General features: G+C 32.8%; 1 protein-coding gene across 14 annotated transcripts in view; it reads right to left on the bottom strand.

The window, feature by feature from the left end:
* The window catches only part of shot (dystonin-like protein short stop), a 141,646-nt gene extending 130,598 nt beyond the window's left edge, over positions 1 to 11,048 (bottom strand). For 5 of the 14 annotated variants that reach the window (XM_090180921.1, XM_090180928.1, XM_090180922.1 and 2 more), the window contains exon 1: positions 8,461 to 8,667. In XM_090180921.1, coding sequence (XP_090037047.1) covers positions 8,461 to 8,617 — 157 coding nt within the window. In that variant the 5' untranslated portion in view covers positions 8,618 to 8,667. Of the gene's footprint in view, positions 1 to 8,460; positions 8,672 to 10,104 lie in introns of those variants that run through there. The other 9 variants (XM_090180926.1, XM_090180931.1, XM_090180933.1 and 6 more) reach the window with 5 other exon arrangements.
* Positions 11,049 to 21,170: the final 10,122 nt, after the last annotated feature.

Genomic DNA, 21,170 nt, shown 5'->3' with positions numbered 1-21,170 from the left:
ACTGACTGATTGTTTACTGATTTCTATAAATTAAAGTAAAATTTTATTTAATCTTAATTAAATTTATTACCCAGAACTAATTTTGTTTTTTAATTCTAATTGATAAAGAAGCGAATTTTGATAATAACATCTTTGATATTAAAATTATAGTATTTATATTAATGAAGAAAACAAATATCTATTGTCTGGAAAAACTAATATTGCAATTTTGATAGTAATACCTTTAAAATAAAATTTATATTATTTAAATTAATGAAGACAAACACTTTTGTAAATAATATTTTTGACCTTAAGATTTAACGAACACCACTACGCTAAGATACCACACAAAATTTTCATGTATCATTGCAACTTAAATTGTAATAACTGTCCCGACTTGAAAAAAATATGGCCGACTGATATCCGACAGTTTATTTGCCAATTAATCAAGCAAAATTTGCTATTTAATAACTTCTTTTTTACACTCTTTATTTCGAAAAACATCCATAAACACTTGTACAGGGTTGCCACAAAATTTTTAGATTAAAATTCCCTGACTATTCCCTGTTTTCCCTGACCATTTTAAGAGATTTTTCCCTGACTTTTTAAGGGAAAAAAATTATTTTATATTTTACATTTATCAGAAGTTAATAAATTAAAATTGACTTATATTTCGGTAAAAAGGTTATTGCAATTTTGAAAAAATTAGCCAAAGCTTCAAGGGAATAAATGATAATCAAAGAATTTGTCATAGATCCAGAGTAAAATTATCTTCAAAAAGTGTCAAGAGAAAATCGAATTCTTAAAATTCCCCGACCTTTCCCTAAATTTTTAGGCCCATTTTTAAATTCCCAGGCTTTTCCCAGATTTCCCTGACGTGTGGAAACTCTGTTATTGTCAAAGCGGTCCGTCTGTGAGCAAGCACGTAGATATAGAACCAGATGAAATCGCGATCGCAGCGAGCGCGAAATTTTTCGTTAGCAATAACGCATATTTAAAGTACTGGCTAGACTCGGGACGAGTGACAATGACATTTCCGCACGTGTATCAAACGAAGTTTTTTCATACATTTGCGAGAAAATGATAATAAAACAAAGAAAAAAATTGATATTGTTTTGCAAAATTTAATTTCGTAAGAAAGGAATTGAGTCCTAAGGAGGGGGTTTGAACCCCCTAAACCCCCCCCCCCTTATATACGTCCTTGTCTGTCAGTATCACGCGAGAATCGAAACATCATAGTGTGCGCCAAGACTGTACGTCATGTCACGAGTCAATCACGAAAGCATTCTCCGCCTGACCACCACGACGGACGGGAAACACCTTTTTCTTTTCATGGCCAGAAAAAGTGGAAGACGGGTTTTTCTCGCGCATGATGGCTTTTTAATAGGCGACAAAATGAAGTCCGCGTGTGCCCTCCCCCCCCCCCCCCACACACACACCACGGACGAGAGGGTTATACACTATAGTCCACGTTCAAAGGGTCCTTTTATTGGGTCGTGATGGAAAATTTGATGGTGCAGTGCCGGCGGGCCAACAAAATATTTAACGAGAGCGCAATTACGGCATCTGCAAATTGAATATTTCGCCCCTGATGAACCGAAAAACGTGACGTTGTGTTTGGGGCATTATACTACAACAATTGAAAACGGTATTTACTCTCCCGAGCTATTCCTGGTATAGGGGTAAATATTTTACGCTTCAGAATCTATTGAGCAAACGTTTCAAACCGTGTTCGCATTGATCTGTTTCTTTAAAATTAATAGTATCTATCTCGGGTTCATATCATTTAGAAATATATTTAAATTTATGTTGATAATAGTCTTAGTCGATTACGCCGCCGAAAATATTTTACTAAACTGATCGGCGGCGTTTTTGACCGTTATTTTGAATTATCGACCAAGACTATAGGGATGCGCCAATATGGTTACAGCCGAGGGATCGGACATTTACCAAAATCCCGTACACTTTGTCTAAAATCGCAAAATCTTTTAACTCTTTCTATGGTAAATTAACATTGAAATCCTAAAATCACTTCAAAAAGTAATGATAAAATCGCCAAAATCTCTACGAAATCCCGTACAAAATAATGGCAAGTGTCCGACCCCTCGGTTACAGCCCATATATCGGACGATATATCAGCCGATATTAACAAAGTTATCTATAATAAGTGTATAATGATAAAATAATTGTCAAAGACCGTTCAGTACACTGTCATACCATTTTATTCTAATTTTTCATGAAAAAAAATTTGCAAGAGCATATCCGAATATGTTTATTTTCATCTTACGTGATACATATTTTCTATCCCAAATCGAATATCGTTGTTTTTTATTGGTTTACACTCGTAATCCCGGGTCTAAAAACAGGTATGATCTAGCTTCTGAAGTCTGGCGTACGTGGCGCGGCCAATCAAATAAAATATTATCATTAGTTAGTTAATCGAGAATTTTCTTATTTTTAAATGTTTTTTTGAAAATATTTTACTAATACCGGTATCGGCCAATATTGGCTTCGCTTAAGCCGATACCGGTATTAGAAAAATAGGCCGATATATCGGTGTATCCCTAGTTGATAAAGAAAGTTAGACTAAAAGTGTTCTTTAGTGAAAACAAGCCTTTGAAATAAAAAAATATCGTCAATCGAGCTTTGTCCAAGGCCACATTCTCATCAAATTATATTTCATTATTTAACAAAAACAGCGTAAATTCAAACTCGGTGTATACCGGAAATGTCAAGAATTATTTTAGAACGAAAGAGAAAACATGTAAAAACGTAGTTGTCATTCCTGATACGCCGTCGACTCCCAAAATCGAGTCTTTCCACTTGGATTGAAATTTAAAATAGTGAATATCGAAAATATTTCCTTATACCTCAGCGAAAACAATAAGTTATTGACATTGTTTTAACTGGGTATTGTCAAAAGTATATATATATATATTTCTTACTAGATAATTATTAATCTCCCTATACTACCAATGTTATTGTAAATTATATATTTTTCAACAACTATTACAAAGATATATTTGTATTCTTAAAGGGACAATAATCTGCTGAAAGGGACAATAATCTGCTGAAAGGGACAATAATCTGCTGAAAGGGACAATAATCTGCTGAAAGGGACAATAATCTGCTGAAAGGGACAATAATCTGCTGAAAGGGACAATAATCTGCTGAAAGGGACAATAATCTGCTGAAAGGGACAATAATCTGCTGAAAGGGACAATAATCTGCTGAAAGGGACAATAATCTGCTGAAAGGGACAATAATCTGGTAAAAGGGACAATAATCTGGTAAAAGGGACAATAATCTGGTAAAAGGGAGAAAATCTTGCTTAAAGGAAGAATAATCTTGTTTAAAGGAAGAATAATCTTGTTTAAAGGGAGAATAATCTTGCTTAAAGGGAGAATAATCTTGCTTAAAGGGAGAATAATCTTGCTTAAAGGGAGAATAATCTTGTTTAAAGGGAGAATAATCTTGTTTAAAGGGAGAATAATCTTGTTTAAAGGGAGAATAATCTTGTTTAAAGGGAGAATAATCTTGCTTAAAGGGAGAATAATCTTGTTTAAAGGGAGAATAATCTTGTTTAAAGGGAGAATAATCTTGCTTAAAGGGAGAATAATCTTGCTTAAAGGGAGAATAATCTTGCTTAAAGGGAGAATAATCTTGCTTAAAGGGAGAATAATCTTGTTTAAAGGGAGAATAATCTGGTAAAAGGGAGAAAATCTTGCTTAAAGGAAGAATAATCTTGTTTAAAGGGAGAATAATCTTGCTTAAAGGGAGAATAATCTTGTTTAAAGGGAGAATAATCTTGTTTAAAGGGAGAATAATCTTGCTTAAAGGGAGAATAATCTTGCTTAAAGGGAGAATAATCTTGCTTAAAGGGAGAATAATCTTGTTTAAAGGGAGAATAATCTGGTAAAAGGGAGAAAATCTTGCTTAAAGGAAGAATAATCTTGTTTAAAGGGAGAATAATCTTGCTTAAAGGGAGAATAATCTTGTTTAAAGGGAGAATAATCTTGTTTAAAGGGAGAATAATCTTGTTTAAAGGGAGAATAATCTTGCTTAAAGGGAGAATAATCTTGCTTAAAGGGAGAATAATCTTGCTTAAAGGGAGAATAATCTTGCTTAAAGGGAGAATAATCTTGCTTAAAGGGAGAATAATCTTGCTTAAAGGGAGAATAATCTTGCTTAAAGGGAGAATAATCTTGTTTAAAGGGAGAATAATCTTGTTTAAAGGGAGAATAATCTTGCTTAAAGGGAGAATAATCTTGCTTAAAGGGAGAATAATCTTGTTTAAAGGGAGAATAATCTTGTTTAAAGGGAGAATAATCTTGCTTAAAGGGAGAATAATCTTGCTTAAAGGGAGAATAATCTTGCTTAAAGGGAGAATAATCTTGCTTAAAGGGAGAATAATCTTATTTAAAGGGAGAATAATCTGGTAAAAGGGAGAAAATCTTGCTTAAAGGAAGAATAATCTTGTTTAAAGGGAGAATAATCTTGTTTAAAGGGAGAATAATCTTGCTTAAAGGGAGAATAATCTTGCTTAAAGGGAGAATAATCTTGCTTAAAGGGAGAATAATCTTGTTTAAAGGGAGAATAATCTGGTAAAAGGGAGAAAATCTTGCTTAAAGGAAGAATAATCTTGTTTAAAGGGAGAATAATCTTGTTTAAAGGGAGAATAATCTTGTTTAAAGGGAGAATAATCTTGCTTAAAGGGAGAATAATCTTGCTTAAAGGGAGAATAATCTTGCTTAAAGGGAGAATAATCTTGCTTAAAGGGAGAATAATCTGGTAAAAGGGAGAAAATCTTGCTTAAAGGAAGAATAATCTTGTTTAAAGGGAGAATAATCTTGCTTAAAGGGAGAATAATCTTGCTTAAAGGAAGAATAATCTTGTTTAAAGGGATAATAATATTTAAAAAAAGTAAATATCTTTAGGAAATTGAAACTTATTTAGTAAGTGATATTATTAACTTCTGATACGGGGATAATACTAAAACGTGTCCATTTCAATAACAATCGGATTTGGAAGAGGTTGAGGGGGGTAGACAGAGAGAAGGGGGCGGGGGAGGGTAAAGGAGACAACAATTTTCATTCCCCTTCCACCCCCAAATATTGAGCGGAAGGCGGCAGCTTCAGTGCTTTTACATACACACAAGGGCGATTGATCAAAGCAGACCGCGCTACTGCGCGACACTGAAATTTGTCGCCTAAAATTTGGTCACGATCAAAGTAACCACAATAATTCGAGGATTTTGAACAGTTTATATTGACCATTATAGTTTAATCTCTCCGGGTAATAGATTGATTGAGAGTACTACAAAAATTACAGAACTGTAATTATTTCCTCTTTTCCCACTCATCATGATTTAATTAAAGTTATTTAAAAGGCATTGGATATTCAAATCTTTTATTAACTAAATATGAAATGCAAAGTGCTACGTTAACAATTTGGAAATTTAACTTGAAAAATCCCGAAATCTGGCCGAAAATCGGTTTCAAATTCCCGAAATGTAAAAACAAAAACTAGTGTTGTAAGTCGAAAAAATTTCCGTATTTTTCCGAAAAAAATACAAAAATGTTTTAATTCCATGATTAGTCTAATATATTGTTTGCAAATTTAAATAAAGCGGCATTTTCGCCTCATTTTTTCGAATCTGAAAGTAAAACTAAATCTCTAGACTAGTTTAAACTGATTAACAATGTAACACTATTAATGTTTTGTAGTATGTTTACTGATATTAGACATTTTATATCGATAAAAAGTTAAAAACATTAAAAACCCTTAATAGTAATTTATGTTTCAATTTTTAATTTTTTTCGATTTGCGGAAAATTTTCAGCAATTCGGAAAATTAACAACACTAACAAAAACTCTAAAATCTTTAAATCATATGAATCGGATTTCCGAAATAACTTTTCAATTAAAAAAACGCAAAAAATTTTAAGTTTTATATAGAACAGCTTTACAAAATTAAGCGTACCTATCAAAGATTTGCGCAACTTGAATAAGTTAAATTGCCCAAAATTAAATATATCTGCGGTTTTTGAACATAATATTTTTTTTGATAGAGCAGCTGTATCTTTTCCAGTCAGGGAGATAAAATAGGTGACATTATTGATCGCGTATACCGCACCGTGGACGGGCTGAGTCCTTTTGGCAATGGATTTAAAAGCCAGCAGCAGTCATTGAGGGCCGAAATAAAATTGGCCCGCGCCGTTTTCCCGTACGGCACCGTCTGGACTCGCCGGTACCTATTATTAGACCGGAACAATATAAAACCAACCACGGCCAAGGGTAGGGAGGGGGACCTTGGAAAAATAGCATTCCATATTCTATCGTCAGAGTAGAGCCGTTCACGCCGCCACGCCGGCTTGTTTCCTCATTTTCGGCGCGCCGCCGCTATAGGTTAATTTTTATATATTAAAGTTTGGTCAAAGCTAGAGTCGCTATTCCTCTTCGATGTTTTCAGTGAACTAGCTATTTCTAGCAGATTAAACAAAGAGAAAGAGGCTCAATTTCAATTTTGTATATTTTTGATGCATTTTTAAGGCTTACGCCGCCGTGGTACGCGCTCTGAAAATGAGTAACGCCGCCGCCGACAATTTTACATCGCCGCCGGACTTTACGTCAGGGAGAAGTCTAAAATTTTAATTCCTTATATGAAAAATTACGATTTTTTAGATTTTTTATCAATTTAGAGAATTATACGGGACACAAAAATTTATTATATAGGATAATATAGGAATTAGATTGATTATTTATGATAATATAGGACTCAAATTGATTATTTATGATAATATAGGACGAGAATTGATTATTTATGATAATATAGGACTCGAATTGATTATTTATGATAATATAGGACTCGAATTGATTATTTATGATAATATAGGACTCGAATTGATTAATTATGATAATATAGGGATAGGATTCAAATGGATTATTTTTGATAATATAGAACTCAAATTGATTATTTATGATAATATAGGACTCAAATTGATTATTTATGATAATATAGGACTCAAATTGATTATTTATGATAATATAGGACTCAAATTGATTATTTATGATAATATAGGACTCAAATTGATTATTTATGATAATATAGGACTCAAATTGATTATTTATGATAATATAGGACTCAAATTGATTATTTGTGATAATATTTTCTTCAAATATAATATATTATACAGATTATAAAACGCAATAATGCTTAAAAAAATACTAAATAAAACTTATATATTTTTTTAAAACTTATTAATTGTCTAAGGTAGTTGGAAACTAAAACAGGACGTAGCAATATTTAACCATCACAAATTATGAAGCTAATTTACAAAGAATTTAAGAAACATGTATTAAATCAAACTTATAAGACTTTATAGAGCATTTGAAGAAATTACAGGAGAATATAGGATAGGTTTATAAAATCCTATAAGGACCACTGGGCTGCCTGTAAAATGTATGGAAAACAATCGATAGCAATAGACGCTTGACTAGCAGATAAATATTAAAATATTAATAACGTGGCAGGTATCCTAGGGGTTATCACGAATTTTTGAAATGCTATTAGTCACGACACTTCTGGAGATAGGAACTCGTCTGTTTCCAAGATGACAAATATATTAGATTTTAGAAGTTTTTTGATTAAGATAAAAATACTTGAAAAAAAAACATTTGAAGTGAATCTACCGTAATTATGATTTTAACGATATTAAAACCGGGAAGTAACCAGAGCAATTAAGATAAGTTTTTGTATTGTCTTCTGAGGAGGAAGTAAAAAATAAGATCTGAAAGTTTGCCGCTAATAACAATTGGTCCAGAGAAAAGATAAACAAAATATAAGTTAATTTTACCAAAATAGCAGTCAAAATTTTGGAAATAGGAACCCGCATAAAATGATCTTTTTAAGCTACATAGCCCCAACCTGAGTTAGTTTTTTTAATTATTAGTTCCAAAAAAATTATTTAGTGTTGGCTGATTTAAATCAAATGATTAAAAAAATCATTGTTTTAAATCACACAAATATATTTCAATAAAGGAATACAAAAATGGCAAAAAAAGTGCTTAAGAATTTAAAATAAACAGAAAATCTGAGGAAACTAAAATATTAAACAGTACTTAAATTTAATTAAGATTTCATTTAATTCAAGATTAGCTATCTGATAAAAGTAAAATATCCGTTAATTATACAGGAAAAGAGCCATTAATTGTATAAAAAGCAATAAAATCCGAATAAAATAAAAAAATCGATTGATTGGATTTTTATTAAAAAAATCAATGAAGTAATAAACATTCAGAGTTTATGTTTATTAGTTTTACTGATATCGGCAGATTTCCGAGTAAAGCCAGAGTTCCTACACAGTACTGATGAGCCCCAAAAGGGCGAAACCAGTCTACTGTTGGAATCTCTAGCTAAAATTTTGACTTTTGATAATCAATAAAGTGCCAACAATGATTTAAACGCGCGTGACAAACATACCTTTAATGAAAATGACCCGCTGTTCCAATAACCGCTGGTTATAATGATAAGCCCGACGACGCATACGGATCAAAATAGTTAAACACGGGTGTAACAATAAAACTATAATTAAAACTAACAAAACAAAAGTAGGAACAACTTCCTGCCAGTATGGCATTGGCCTACAGCATGACTTAAATCGCGCGATACTAAAAACAATAGTAACTAGAGTGTTCCAAGAATTACCGGATCTTGAGAAACACGAGTTGAGTAGCAGCTACGTAAATGCGAAGAATGACTTTAGCTCTTAATAAACGCTACGTACACTCTGGTTCGTTGTCTTATCTAATACTGACATTGTTGACTTACGATAATGTGAAAGTCTCGACACGGAGGGTTACTTGAGAGCGAGGTTAACAGGTGCAGGCTAAGGTACGCTCTACGGAAAATGTAGCCATCAATATTCTTAAATAACGCAGCGAACACTTAAAATTTTAATATACCGTCTCTAAGAAGTGGAGACCGAAATAATTTCGTAAAGGTTACCGGCGCAATCGGAATATTTCGAGGTTTGGAAAATAAATTATTTTTCTACTTCTGCTAATGTTATTTTCTTTTCTGCCGTTTCCGTAGAGCTCGACTTTAAGCTCTATTTTTAGAAGTCCCGAGTTAAATTTATTACGGGAGACGGCGAAAACCAAAAAAAAAAGTTGAATTTCATTCCGGGCCACGGAAAAAGCAAAATCGATTTGCATTTACACGGCTTTGAGAGAGACCATCCTCGAGAAATCTGCTGGATTAACGGGCATTTTCAACCGAATTATCAAACGAGTTAGCAACGTTTTTGGTTCAATTTACCAAAACAAATTATAGCAGACGACATTAGGGAGGGATTTGTCACTTATCCCCCCCCCCCCCCCCACCTCTCGTCGGCATCTTCCGGATAAAGATCGGAATTTTATGAGAAGACGCGTCGGTTTGGCAGAAAGAGATAGTGGGATGAGGAGGTGGGGATGGGGATGGAACCAAATTCGTTCAGTTCTTATTTTAGCTTTGACAACGAGTCTAAAATTAAAATTTACATCCTTGAAAGCGTGATTTATACGGCGTTTTTTTTTCTCCCCAGACCTATGATTTATTGTGCTGGATATGCGTGAGTTAATGATATCACTAGCTTATTATTTATATAACGATTCTAGGTATATTCTTGATAAGATAAAGGTCCGTGGTAACGAACGGAGCAGACATCGACATTTCCTCTCGGGTCGTTTCTTTTCCTCAATCCGCAATAATAAAACGCGTGGGGGTTGATGGGGGAATGAGAGTACAGCTGGGTTTCTCTTACGTCGACACAGTCTCCCCAGTCAAAGCGTGAGTCGAAGCCACGAAAATTGAACCGGTGTACCCTCATTAATATTCATAGGGTCCTTTTACTCACGATGGCTTCCCTTTATCAAAAAAATAGGCCCATTTCCACCCGCCCCTCCCTAAAAAAGGTAAACAGTGTGTCTTCCTTAAGCCTTTGCGCTCATCCTCCGATTCTCTACGGAGAGAGACGCGAAAATCGAAAAATGCGTCGCGGCGCAGCCTAACCCAAAAACGCGTACTCACGATTTTGAAAGTTAGGCTTAGCGACTAGGACGGAAGAAAGTACGAGTTTCTTACCTGCTATTTTTAGTACGGCTCGATCGGCTGGATCAAGTTGAAGAATACTGAGGGGTTTATCCTTGGCCCATTCGGCCAAACTCTGACAGTAATCCATACGACCGTTATGTCCGAGTGACGTATACCAGGTTGAGTCTACGAGGTACCGCGTCAACGGCGGCAGCCCCGTAAAGCCCTCGGCTACCTCACCGGTAGAGTAACGTCTAAAACCGTAGACCGCCGAGAGACTAGAATCCGAGCGACTGCGCTGGCTATGACTAGAGAAAACGTCCCGCAATGGGTCCTGTTCATCGGAATCGCATAACGTATCCACGGTGGGGCTTTAGCAGCCGCTACCTGACTGCGGGCCGCCGATACGCTGAACCCTGGACGAGGTTAGAGGCCGCTGCCGGTCGAAGAATCGACGCCTCGGGAGCCACTGTGACGCTTCGGGCCCGAAGATGGCCGGGCCACCGCTCACAGCGACGCTCTCCGACCTTTCGCGAAACAAAATATCGAACGGGCTACGGGGGGGGGGGGGCGAAATTACCACTTCGCGACAGACGGTGCCCGTGATACACACTCCGGAGCCGCGAGCGACGAAACCTTCGCGCAAAAATAAGCCTTTTAAGCGTAGGAAAACCTTCGATAGCGCGAACAATACCGTCGGTCCGAAACTCGGGGGAACACTTCTCCGGCAGCTGCGCCGATTCACGAGCGCGGGTTCTGCCAAAAACTTCTACCGGTACGCGAATATCCGCGACGTCGAACGACGAGGCACTCGGTTAGGCCTATGCGTATGCGAGAAGAGATCGCGGAGCGCGGTTGGCCGAGGCGAAAGAGACGGAGGAGAAGGGGGAGAGGACCGCGTGTTGTGTGTGTGTATTACGAAGGCTGTGTAGTACGCTCTCAAGCCCTAGGCCGCGCTACCAGCTGTTAGCGACGGAGGGAGGGGAGACGGGACGCCGGGTCAACGTGAAAGCGGTAGTTAACGCGGGATTCTTCGTACATTTTTGACGTAGCACTCTTCAACCCGGAGCAGTCGTATACATTATCTACGGGCGGAGAGAGAGAAGCCAACTAAATCAAATAGTTTTTTCCGTTCCGACAAAAACATTTATATCCCGCATCAGCGCTTCTTGCAACTCGGACGAAATTTCGGTTCTCTCTCTTCCACGGAGCCAATTTTTTTGAAATATAAAAAGCGCGCTTTTGGGGGAAACATTCCACCTTTAAAATGATAACAGGTAAGGGGGGAGGTTGGCGGGAGGAAATCAGGATCAAAATATACTTTTTTAATCCCATCGTCAGTGCTATGATGGGCCGATATGTTTCGACTAACTTATCGTGACAGCTTGCCTAATTGAGGGAGAGGAGCATGGCTGGTAGACGTACAAAAAAGAGATTGCGGGTCTTATCTGCATCCTTTACGCTTTATGTCCTTCTACGCTAAAACTAAAAAAGATATAACTACGCTACTTAGCTCCTATAACGTGTATCCAACATTGATAAAATAATAGCAATCAATCAAAGTGAATTCGCAAAAATTAATTTTTGATAAAATTAAAAAAAATGTCGCGTTGAGATCATTGCGATACATTGCCTAAAATTTTACATTTATTTGTTTTTGCGGTCTCAATTTATTTTGATTTTAACAACCGTTGATTGTTTAGTTCATTTATAAATAAATTCCGAAGAACATCCGTACAATTTGTATTAATTGAAATTTAGACACTAAAAATTAACATAACATTTATTTCAAAAATAATTTTTTGTATCCTTTTATTGTGATTTTAAAAACCATTATTTTATAGAAGTTTCTTTTTAATCAAGGAATACTTCTGCGCGTGTTTCCATACCTGTTTGCGTCATTTAATAAATTTAAAATATTAAAATTTCCAAAAAATACACGTTATGATAAATTACATGAAATTTAAAATATTAAAATTTCCAAAAAATACGCGTTATGATAAATTACATGAAATTTTGATGCAAAAAAACATAAGATTTATTTAAAAAGACATTTTTGGCGTCTTAATTTATTTTGATTTTAAATACCGTTTCCGGTTACATTTAAAAATAATAAAATAAAATTTGAATTTCCCCTCCAAGAACAGCCATACATCTTTGGCAACGGCGTAAGACCTCTTGAGAAATAATCAAGGGAATAGTGTCTCCCCGAGTCTAGTCGAGAATCCACTCGGCATAAGAGTTATTTCCGCGTACGACACCGATTTTCTGAGACCGATATTACCAGATAAAGCTAATACGCGAATACGGAGCCAATTTGATCGAAATAAAACATCGTTCGAATACGAAATTTAAATTGGCGCCACTGAAATGAACATTATTTGCATCGAAAGATCGTTTACGATTGCCATAAAATAAAAAAATGGTTTGTATAAATACACGTCTTATTACGTAAATCGGGGGAATAAAGCAAATACGCAAAATATTCGCGGTAATTAACATTTAATTCTCGATCCCTAATTGAAAGGCTCATTAATACTGACGGACAAGTTTGGGAGAGGATGTTCAAAATATCTGGAACGATTTTCTTTTGCTATTTTGGTTCTAATATTTATTGGTTTCTGCAAGATTCGAATGAGTTTTTTAAACCTAGTTTTTATTGATAAGAGACGCGTGTTATTTTCCCCAAAGAACTTTTCAACGCGACTCGTTAAACTTAACCTTGATGGTGTTTTTTTGTTTTTCGATGGGATGAAGGAATGAGCAACGCCACGGGCTATCTAGTCCCTAAAGGCCAATTCACACGAGCCAACATATTGGCCAAACATTGTTGGCCAAGATGATTCGTAAGTCGATTTGCTCCGTGTAAATGTAAAAGACAGTTCCAGGGCCGTCCAGAGGGGCATTCTTTTTAAGGGCACTTGTACGAGAGGGGCCCACGAGCAGGCTTTTTAGGGCCACTTGTACGAGAGGGGCCCACGAGCAGGCTTTTCAGGGACGCCTGTACGATAGGGCCCACGTGCAGGCTTTTTAGGGGCACTTGTACGAGAGGGGCCTACGAGCAGACCTTTTAGGGCCCTTCTACAATAGGGCCCAATGAGCACGCTTTTTAGGGGCCCTTCTACAATAGGGCCCAGTGAGCAGGCTTTTAGTGGCCCTTCTACAATAGGGCCCAGTGAGCAGGCTTTTTAGTGGCACTTCTACAATAGGGCCCAATGAGCAGGCTTTTTACTTTTTAGGGGCACTTGTACAATAGGGCCCCACGAGCAGGCTTTTTAGAGGCACTTGTACGATAGGGGCCCACCGTTTTGCCCTTCACTAGGACCTCCTCTCTTGGAAATTTCAGTTAGTAGGGCACACGATGTTATTAATTGCCCTGAGGCCCGTTATGTATCTGCACGACTCTTAACATTTCCACAACTTATTGGGCACAAAAACGCCTTTGTTGGTTTGATTTAGCTACAAACATATAAACGAAATCATTTTCAAACACATAAATTTCGTGTACCACGTACTAAACTAACAAAACTAAATGAAAATATTAATCTTGTAAAATTTACATTGTGTAGTAATAGAAGAATTTATTTAAGAAATCCGACAACTTTTTCGTGGAGCGTGAGAATGAAAATGCTGTATTCTGAGAACTTGACTCGAAAACTGCGCTCACCGACAAAGTTGGGGGAAGTTGGCTCGTGTGAATAAGCCTATTTGGACGAGCAACAGCGTCTTAAAAATGATAACAGACTGGGCGTATTCGGAATCTCGAAGAACGCGTGTGAACGAACCAAAGTGTCCAAAGATTACGCGGCGTTATTTTCGCAGTTGACAGTTCTTTACAAGCCCCGGGACATCAGCGTGCAAGTTTAATTAAATTTCTACAAAGACTCGTTCACACGGGTGGTATTTTCCCTATTTTCAGCGGGGAAATAAAAATTAAATAACAAATTTAAATTATATATATTCTAAAATGTTCCTAAAAAGGTTGCCTCAACCGCCATGTTTAGGTGCGAGATCGGTTACACTCCTACAGGCGTTCGGTATGATTTTGGGAAAAAAAATTCAATTTATTTTTGACATTTTATACGATTTTCCCTTTTCAGTAGCAATAAATACGTTCAATAGACATCAGAGCCATCTATAGATCAAATGGTTTTCGTTGTCTATTCTTCTACGATAAAAGTTGACAAAATCTCAAGAGCAGAACTATTCAATAGACCGATTTACAAATTGCTTAAGGGAAACAAACATTACAAGTTCGATTTTAATTATTTTAATTATACTAGATGGAGCACATTTAAGCTTCTTCCGGAAATATAATTAATTTAGATTAAAATTCGGAAACTAATTTAATTTTAGAATAAAATTCAAAAACTAATTTAATTTTAGAATAAAATTCAAAAACTAAATTAATTTCAGGTTAAAATTCAGAAACTAAATTATTTTTAGATTAAAATTAATAAATTAAATTAATGTTAAATTCAAATTCAGAATTTAAAATTAATTTAAATTAAATTAATAGTAAAATACTAACTGATTTCTTACTATAAACGAAAGATTTAACTCGGGAAAAATTCGGCATAATTTTAGCTAATTTAAATTTAGATTATTGGCGCCATCTGCTAAGATTTCGAGTATTTAAAAATATACCTCTATGACTATACCCCTGTGTAAGGATCTCATTGGAAGGGATCTATTCCGTTTGATTTTCATAGGAAAAGCGCTTAAACCAAATAAAAAATATATTTTTAAAAATTGACCGCTAATGGCGTTACCCCCGTGAAACGATCTTCTCCCTCGTACCGGTCTGAGAGCGACTGACTGCGCGTATAAACTTCAAATACCGGGAAGTCGATTCAAAGGACACCCAGTCATAATTCCAAGAAAAGAAACCCGCGGTGAATCAGCTATCAGTGTCACTCTCCACTGGTCAAGTCGGCACACGGCTTACACGCGATACAAACGCCTTATCAGTATACGTTATATTGTTACGGGGATTTACGTGATCGCGGGAAAGATGTATTTCTCTCTATGGCGCGTATGATGTCCAAGATCACGCCTACCGGGAACTCGATGCGGGGAAAAAGAAGACATTCCGTCGCTTCCGTTGAATAGATGCGCCTCCGTTGAATAGATGCGCCTCCGTGTTTGTCGTCAAACCTAAAGCGCCTATTAGTAAGACCACCAACGATTTATCTTCTCCGGAGGACATACATATCGCCCACTTATCGATTCATTAGCTTTACGATCGCGAAACAGGAGGTCGCGTTCAAACGGGCAATTCGATTCATTCGTAACAAAAGCTACGAGTAAATTTAATTTCGAAAATATTTGGTCTTGAACAAATTCTAAAGTACGCGAGGTGTATATTGCCGATTTTGTTCAAAGTTGGGCGTAATGTAGAACTATATATGAGGTATGAAATTTACCAAAAATAGGCGTTGCACTACCCATTCGATTATCCATGGTAACCGAAAATGTTTTTGATCACATAAAACAAAAAAATCTCCATTTAAAAAAGCATGGGATTTTCTCGGTTTAAATTTTTTTTTAATTTGAAAATCACGAAATGTGTAATTTGGACGACTTTTAGGTAAACTTCATCAAGTTTGGGTAAATTGGAACATTTTTGGGGTAAAATTGTAACTATTTTTGGGTTAAATAAGGAAAAAGTCTTATTTTTGTTTCAAGTGGTCAAACACATTTTCCGTTGTCATGGCAAATATAATGAGTAGTGCAACGTCTCCTTTTGGTAAATTTCATATCTCATATAGGTCTACATTACGCCCAACTTCGAACTAAATCGGTAATGAACACCTAGGGCACTCTCCTTGTTAGTATTGAAGTAAATATGGAAATAATCGCCCTCTTTAATAGTACTTTCTATAAAGTAAAATTGTCCTTATTGTTTAGATGCTGCTGCTGCGTCACAGGTGACTTATCGATGACGTTTTACTACGAAAAGCCCTGGGCATAAGGGTAAATTCGACGAGGCACCCTGTTTTCAAGCATAAACTGAACTGAACTTCTACCTATTTCGTGATGAATCAGCTACATAAAAACAAGTTCAGCAAGCGTAGCTTTTTTCGGTTTTTCTGTGATATATTGAAACTTGGGTCAAGAATATAATTATATGAAGCCAGAAATGTTATTATTCTTACAATATGAAATATGTGAAAAATAGTAAATATAGGATAAAAATGAAATTATGCGATTTTATAGGACAATTTCACAGGACCATTTCAAAATTATATGATTTTGATTTTATCGGTCCATTTCGGAATTATTTGAGTTTGATCCATTTTGTAATTATATGATTTTGATTTTATAGGTTGATTGTAACGGAATTATATGAGTTTGATTTTATAGGTTGATTACGGAATTATATGAGTTTGATTTTATAGGTTGATTACGGAATTATACGAGTTTGATTTTATAGGTTGATTACGGAATTATATGATTTTGATTTTATAGGTTGATTACGGAATTATATGAGTTTGATTTTATAGATCCATTTCGAAATTTTAGAAAAATACATGAATTATATAATTTTATAATATAATTTCAGAATTATAGAAAAATACAGGAATTATATAATTTTATAAGATAATTTCAGAATTATAGAAAAATACAGGAATTATATAATTTTATAAGACAATTTCAGAAATATAGAAAAATACAGGAATTATATAATTTTATAAGACAATTTCAGAATTATAGAAAAATACAGCAATTATAGAATTTTATAGGACAATTTCAGAATTATAGGAAAATAATCAGAAATATAGGAATTATAGTATCGACGGGAGCCCTGATAAAATGTACTATTGGTTTTTAATCATTTCTTCATGACGTCAAGGGTAAAATTTGGGTTGAGCCCACTGACCACTTCACGTATTAAATTAATGAAAAAAATATTTTTAAATATAACATTAATAATAAAATATTTCGAAATTACACGGAGAGCAGGGTGGTTCTCTATATTTAATCCAGGTTAAAATTACTAATATTAATCTTGGTAACCACCGAAAACCGAGTACTTTTAAAAAAAGCGGGTGGTTAGAATAACAGCGAGTAAAAAATACAAGGATAAAACTTAGATCCATCAAACCGAAAAACGACGGTGGGAGGGTAAAACAACCAGCGTAAACAAGTTACCCAAGCAAAATATAGTCCGGTGCTTAAGTCGTCGTCTACATTCATGAAACCGAACCGGCTAAAAAAACACTCTAATAATATTTTACTATTAATTTCATTTAAATCTGAATTTTATTTTAATATTAATTTAAATCTGAATTTTAATTTAATATTAATTTAAATCTGAATTTTATTTTAATATTAATTTAAATCTGAATTTTATTTTAATATTAATTTAAATCTTAATTGTATTTTAATATTAATTCAAATCGGAATTTTCCTATTAATTTACTTTAAATCTGAATTTTACTATTAATTTAATTTTAATCTGAATTTTACTATTAATTTAATTTAAATCTAAATTTTATTTTAATATTAATTTAAATCTGAATTTTACTATTAATTTAATTTAAATCGGAATTTTACTATTAATTTAATTTTAATCTGAATTTTACTATTAATTTCATTTCAATCTTAATTTTACTATTAATCTAATTTCAATCTGAATTTTATTTTAATATTAATTTAAATCTTAATTGTATTTTAATATTAATTCAAATCGGAATTTTCCTATTAATTTACTTTAAATCTGTATTTTACTATTAATTTAATTTTAATCTGAATTTTACTATTAATTTAATCTAAATCTGAATTTTACTATTAATTTAATTTAAATCTGAATTTTATTTTAATATTAATTTAAATCTGAATTTTACTATTAATTTAATTTAAATCGGAATTTTACTATTAATTTAATTTTAATCTGAATTTTACTATTAATTTCATTTCAATCTTAATTTTACTATTAATCTAATTTAAATCTGAATTTTATTTTAATATTAATTTTAATTTCTGAATTTGAATTCAACAATAATTTAATTTCTGAATTTTAATCTAAAATCAATTTACTTTCTGAATTTTAATCTAAAATTAATTTAGTTTCTGAATTTTATTCTAAAATTAAATTAGTTTCTAAATTTTATTCTAAAGTTAAATTAGTTTCTGAATTTTAATCTAAAATTAATTTAGTTTCTGAATTTTAACCTAAAATTAATTTAGTTTCTGAATTTTAACTTGTTATTAATTTAATATTTAATTTTTGTTTGATTTAATAATTTGATTCCAAATTTTAATTCAATACTAATTTATTTTAGAATTTTTATTTAATTTTGATAATTTATTTCTTAATCTCCAGCGAGGGGCTGATCACTCCCCGTAATCAGTATACAAACTTGTTGCTTTGACTGTACTAAAGTGATTTAGCATTACCAAAGGCTGTATTCCGTTTCGTATATTCCTGTAATCGGTGTACAGAATAGACGCCTAAATAAAACCTGTTCAGTTATTTACCTAGAAGTATTAATACAGAGAGCCAGGACATACTTGTAAAAAAATGATATTTCAATATGGAAGGGCTCGTTCAATTTCACAAGCGCCTCTTGAAAGAAAAAATGCGCGCGCGCTGTAACAACTTTAGCCTTACAAATAGAGCTAACATAAACACGTGATTATTTTATTCAGTGACTCGCTCATGCGCGTAGGGGAGGACAGAAAAGGAGAGCGGCATTTATGGAAGGTCCTATTTTAGGATGGGTTAGCCCCTCGTCTAGATTCCCACTAGATTCCTTGAACAGACAGTGACAAAGCGAAGCGACTATGCCCTCTATATACTCTCCCCGGCAGTCAGTTCACAGATATCCAATGGCGACTCAGAGTATAAATCCGGCGCCATGTATGATGGGGCGGCCCCAAAATAATAGCACTTTCGAGAGAGAGAGAAACACTTAAGTGTGAACTTCGATTGGAAACCCTTCGCTGTAGAAGTTCCGCCCAGTTAATTTCGCATACCAGCACCTTTCTTTTGTTCTCCGAGGAGTCCTTATAACACGAGGTGCATTAAAACCTTTACGTAATCCGTATCAAATTCCCCGATATCATTTTCTCGTTCGCGGATTTCGCGCTTCGCTTAATGCCATCTCCCCCCCCCTCAGAGATCACGAAGCAGACTTTACCCTCCGGTTGCCATTATATCTTACTATCGCGTTTCAAGGTTTGAACTTGCCCTTGGGCAAATAAGCGCTTGTACAGCGCCATCTATTGTAATGGTACTTGTTTCACGGCGGTGACGATCTGACCTTTGCGAGATAAAATAAGATGGGTGGAGATATGGGTGCGATATAATATAGATCTAGATATTTTTCTTTCGGTGTTCTTGAACTTTTTAGAGGTGCATTCGAATACATTTTTATATTACATTGTCAGTAATTTTAGTTCGAACGAGATGGTTTGATCGTTATTTGATAATAGCAGCAAGGTTGGCACTTTTTAAATTTTTTTTTTAAATAATCAAATTAACGGACTTTTTTCATTAAAATCAGATTATTTTACTTTTATTAAACTCAGATTATTTTACTTTTATTAAAATCAGATTATTTTACTTTTATTAAAATCAATTCTTTTACTTTTATTAAAATCAGATTATTTTACTTTTATTAAAATCCGATTATTTTACTTTTATTAAACTCAGATTATTTTACTTTTATTAAAATAAGATTATTTTACTTTTATTAAAATCAGATTATTATACTTTTATTAAAATCAGATTCTTTTTACTTTTATTAAAATCAGATTATTTTACTTTTATTAAAATCAATTTATTTTACTTTTATTAAAATCAATTTATTTTACTTTTATTAAAATCAATTTATTTTACTTTTATTAAAATCTGATTATTTTATTTTTATTCAAAACGGATTCAATCGAATTATTTAATTATGAAAATCAAATTATTTAATTATTAAAATCGAATTATTTAATTATTAAAATCGAATTATTTAATTATTAAAATCGAATTATTTAATTATTAAAATCGAATTATTTAATTATTAAAATCGAATTAATTAATTATTAAAATCGGATTAATTAATTATTAAAATCGGATTAATTAATCATTAAAATCGGATTATTAATTATTAAAATCGGATTGTTTAATTATTAAAATCGGATTGTTTAATTATTAAAATCAGATTATTTAATTTTTTTATTAAAATCTGATTATTTAATTTTTTTATTAAAATCTGATTATTTAATTTTTTTATTAAAATCTGATTATTTAATTTTTTTATTAAAATCTGATTATTTAATTTTTTTTTATTAAAATCTGATTATTTAATTTTTTTATTAAAATCTGATTATTTAATTTTTTTAATAAAATCTGATTATTTAATTATTAATATCGGATTAATTAATTATTAAAATCGGATTATTTAATTATTAATATCAGATTAATTAATTATTAAAATCGGATTAATTAATCATTAAAATCGGATTATTAATTATTAAAATCGGATTGTTTAATTATTAAAATCGGATTGTTTAATTATTAAAATCGGATTGTTTAATTATTAAAATCGGATTGTTTAATTATTAAAATCAGATTATTTATTTTTTTATTAAAATCTGATTATTTAATTTTTTTATTAAAATCTGATTATTTAATTTTTATATTAAAATCGGATTACTTAATTTTTTATTAAAATCTGATTATTTAATTATTAATATCGGATTAATTAATTATTAAAATCGGATAGTTTAATTATTAAAATCTGATAATTTATTTTTTTTATTAAAAACAATTGACTTAAATTAATATTCAAAAGCACTACACTTAAATTAATATTAAAAAGCACTCGACTTAAATTAATATTCAAAATCTCTCGACATAAATTAGTATTTAAAAACATTAATATTTAGAAACATTTTATTTAAATTAATATTTAAAAACATTTGATTTAGATTAATATTTAAAAACATTTTATTTAAATTTGTATTTAAAAACATTTGATTTATATTAATATTTAAAAACATTTTATTTAAATTTGTATTTAAAAACATTTGATTTATATTAATATTTAAAAACATTTTATTGAAATTAATATTAAATCTGAGTTAAAAAAACCAACCCTGGTTTTGATTCAAATTAT

The sequence above is a fragment of the Leiobunum rupestre genome, chromosome 7, assembly GCF_980474605.1.
Source record: "Leiobunum rupestre chromosome 7, qqLeiRupe1.1.hap1, whole genome shotgun sequence".
Lineage (NCBI taxonomy): Eukaryota > Metazoa > Arthropoda > Arachnida > Opiliones > Sclerosomatidae > Leiobunum > Leiobunum rupestre.
The sequence above is the reverse complement of the archived record's forward strand: the minus strand, read 5'-3'. Positions and strand labels throughout refer to the sequence as shown.